Source organism: Etheostoma spectabile, chromosome 15 (assembly GCF_008692095.1).
Source record: "Etheostoma spectabile isolate EspeVRDwgs_2016 chromosome 15, UIUC_Espe_1.0, whole genome shotgun sequence".
Taxonomy (NCBI): Eukaryota; Metazoa; Chordata; class Actinopteri; order Perciformes; family Percidae; genus Etheostoma; species Etheostoma spectabile.
Window position 1 is genome coordinate 7,003,213 of NC_045747.1, and position 4,073 is coordinate 7,007,285.

Genomic DNA, 4,073 nt, shown 5'->3' on the forward strand with positions numbered 1-4,073 from the left:
ACACACACACACACACACACACACACACACACACACACACACACACACACAATCACCACAGCTAATGTCCATCACCTCCCCCTCACATAAACATGCATTTCCAGCACTTTGAGGAGACAGATGGCCAGCTGGTGGTCAAAAATGAGACGGCACTGCTAGAGAAAGATAACACTTCTGTTTATATGCTCACATCTCATCCCTTCTCTTCCTTCCTCATTTGTTAACTTCTCCGCTCCTCCGTTGTTCTTCCGTTCATCTTCATATTCTCTCCACTATTCTGTCCATTACCTTCCTTCTGTCTCTGCCATGTGCATGTATTCATTCACTCCTCTATACTTGTTACAAACAGAACCATGTGCATCCCTAGTCAGTGACTTGACTGCCCTCACCTCAGACTCCTTGTAGTGGCGCTCGGGGATCTCATCATAGGCGATGTCCACCAAACACACCTGTGTTTCCTCATCTCTGGGCTCGCTGCTAAAGATCTGAGGAATAGGCAACAGTTCAAAATGACAGGAAGACAGCTGAATCAATAATGTACTTTAGGAGTTGAAATATGTTGGGGATGGTACGTTGTGATTTCCCCTGTCACTTAGTACTGCAGTGATAGGGCAGCTTCACCCTTATTGTACAGAAAGTAAATAAAATAAATCATGAAATATTTCACAGGAACGCAGAGGTTTAAAGAGGTTAGGGGGTTGGAAAATAATTTCTTGCTGGTCTTAAAAGTATAGAGCACAGATAATGTCCTCCCTACTGGCTTTACCCTCAGACAATACACTAAACACACTGTGGGGATGAATTTGACTCACTCCGTGTGGTCAGTGATTTCTTCCTGTGTCTGACTCACACAGGAACGTCGACCAGTTAGCCACTCCTTTTTAGAACAATTTCACCGCTCCTGCATCACAGAAGGTTGATCATACTTTCTACACATACGTCAAACTTTTATACTGGTGTGGTGGAAGGGAGGGAGGGCAGTGAGACGGATGAAAATATTAAAAGAGACAAGGGAGAAGAATGGAGGAAAAAAAAAAAGACAAATGTACAAATGGTGAAGGCGGTGAGAGAAAGTGTAAACTTGAGAGCAGAAGGAGCAAACATGAACTTCTAAAACACCCCCACTTGTTACGATCAGTTTCAAATGTGATATTGTGACCGTCTGTGAAACCATCATACTGGGTTTGCAACTCCCATGAGCCACCACTAAGTGGAGCTGCAGCCTTTTGTTTTCAGCCACAGTCTGGCTCAATGCAGTATTGCGTAACTTTCACACTTGTCCCTACTGCCACCCAAGTGGTGCTGAAGGAGAGATGGAGAGCCAAGTGTTTTTAACAGTGATGAAAGGCTCAACGTTCTTTTTGCTATTATTACTTGATTTATTAATACGTGTTTGTGACTACCCACATGCTTTGGCAATAATGTTTCAAAACCTTTTAGCCAATAATGTTTTATTATTGATTATTAATGTATTATATTGAACTAAACTGATTAACTGATTCTATGATGTCTGTGACTTTTAGTTGTTGATTTTGATGTAGCTACAGAACCAGGGCAGGTGGTGCATTGTTTCTGATTTCTTCATCGTTTTGCTACAGATGAAACTGCCTGAACTGCAGCTAATTGCCTTCAGTTGATCATTTTATTCACATTATGTGTTGTAATGGAAAGACATTGTGAGACATAACTGGCGTGTGAGTGAAAAAAAGTGTCACAAGAAAGAAAAGAAGCAAGACAATAGACAGACGGTAGTGCAACAGGGGACTGGCAAAAATGCAAGGAAGGAGATTATGCTTAAAAAAACAATCTGTCAAAAAAACATGCTGACATCCATTTTTTCTTACTCAGATTTACCCCCACAAAATGTTCCCTACCACACAACACTCTGAGCGCAACTCACATTATCATTGTCCCCTTTGTTGTCCTCGTATTTGGTCTCAATGTGGATGGAAAACTTGGGCAGGAAGGAGCACTGGAGAGGATTCAAAACACAAGACAGTGAGAAATTGATATGCGCAGTGATCACGTTGTCAGATGATAATTACATAGCCTTGGTTTGGAACAGATCACATCACACACACACACACACACACACACACACACACACACAGACATTTCTGTCAACTGTCCACAGGATGAGTGTGGAACTAATTGTGTGTCCTATGTCTGTGTTTTCCTCGCTAAAACCAGATGAGCAATAAAGATTATTCTCTCACTGAGTGTAGATTTACTGCACCCCAATTCTTTTGAGTACCAAACACACACACACACACACACACACACACACACACACACACACACACACACACACACACACACACACACACACACACACACACACACACACACACACACACACACACACACACACACACACACACCACCACACCCACAAAAAAACACCCAAACCACCCCACACACACACACACACACACACACACACACACACACACACACACACACAAAATTGCCTTTGGCCAAATGGATTGCTGTTCATCAGCTCTTAAACAACACAGCAGTCAGTTTGATTGGATTAAAGCTTAACACCAATTATTTTTATGCAACCCAAGAATGGTGGAATACTGGTTACATAAGCTGTTGATGTACGAGTCTGTGCGTTTGTTTGTAAAAGAACAGCAGGACGGGTGTGTGTGTGTGTTTGTGTGTGAAAAAGTAATTATTGTGCACAGTGCCGTAAGTCACTGCTGCCTAGTCTTACTAGCCTTGTGACTCTAAGAAGGAGACAATGTGAAAAGTATGTGTGCATGTGTGGTTTGTGTGAGAGAGACTGAAGGCAGAGGATGAACTCATAATCTCGATCCTGGAGAAGACAATGTCATTCATAAAAGACTGACTAAGCTTTTATTTGATCATTGAGTCTTTGTTATAAATTTCCTCATCATATTATGTATAAACCTCACAATACAGTATGCAACATTTGCATGGACTGATGCACAGCACACAGTGCATGCACTATGACTTATGCAGTGGTTACTTGCCTAAGATGTGTTTGTGCACTTACTTTTTAAATTCCTTTAATCTGTTATAATTTATTTTACATTTTCTTTTCAAGTTGTATGATGAAATGACTACATATCAAGCAGACACAAGACGTCTAAAGCCATGTGAGGCTGTACTCGGGCACAGCGGTGCCATGAGTTAAATGTCGGAACGCTAACATGCTACCAATGGCAAAGCTAACTTGGTGATGTTAAAAAGTTATTATGTTTACCATGTTTGCCATCTTAGTGTTGCACAATAGCTAAACACAATCTAGCATTAGCTAATTAGCGTGAAACACAAAGTACAGCTGAGGCTGATGGGGATTTGTATTCAGGTATTTTTTTTATGAATCATCAAGTATTAGACAAATACAAATTTTAAATCCGATGGTGCTAGTTTAAATGTCAGATTATAACCAAAGTGTTTACAATTAACCCTGAGGTGGACATCTGTACAAAAGGTCATTGAAATTCACCTAATAGTTATGAAGATAATTCACTAAAAGCCAAAATGTCAACCCGTTGGTGGCGGATAGACAGTGGAAAGTGCGACGTGACTTTATGACATGACTACCCATTGTGAATAACAAAGTTGTTGTAATTGCCACAACCAATCGTTATCCTTGCTTTATCACCACCCACCTTGGGCTAAACATAACAAAACATTCCTAAGCAAAATCAGTCCCATGAGGCTGCATGACTACACAAGCACTATTAACACAGACTATAAATACCGGTTAACGTACAAGAGGACCTCTGTTTTGTTAGAGACTTTTATCAAAATCACGGTACTGTGAGTGACTCACTTGTCTTTGCTTGAGGGTTCTGCCTGATAACAAGGAAGTTTTTCCTTGCCAACTTCCCACCAAATGCTTGCTCTCGGCTTGTTGCTCTGAAAATTACAGTGTAGTCTAGGCCAACTCTGTAACGTGTCCTGAGATAAGTTCTGTTGTGATCATAAACTGTATATTAATATTTACAGTATATGGTTGTAATTTTCCAAAAAAAAAAATAGAATACATAAATAAATACAACTGCATTGAGTTGAATTGAATTCAGTAAAAAAAAAAA

General features: G+C 40.4%; 1 protein-coding gene across 1 annotated transcript in view; it reads right to left on the reverse strand.

The window, feature by feature from the left end:
- LOC116703610 (cytoplasmic phosphatidylinositol transfer protein 1) overlaps positions 1-4,073 on the reverse strand; it is a 46,871-nt gene that overhangs the window by 5,582 nt on the left and 37,216 nt on the right. Inside the window, exons 6-7 of the mRNA XM_032538449.1 lie at positions 1,901-1,972; positions 390-485 (exon numbers count right to left, since the gene is read on the reverse strand). Coding sequence (XP_032394340.1) covers positions 390-485; positions 1,901-1,972 — 168 coding nt within the window. The remainder of the gene's footprint in view (positions 1-389; positions 486-1,900; positions 1,973-4,073) is intronic.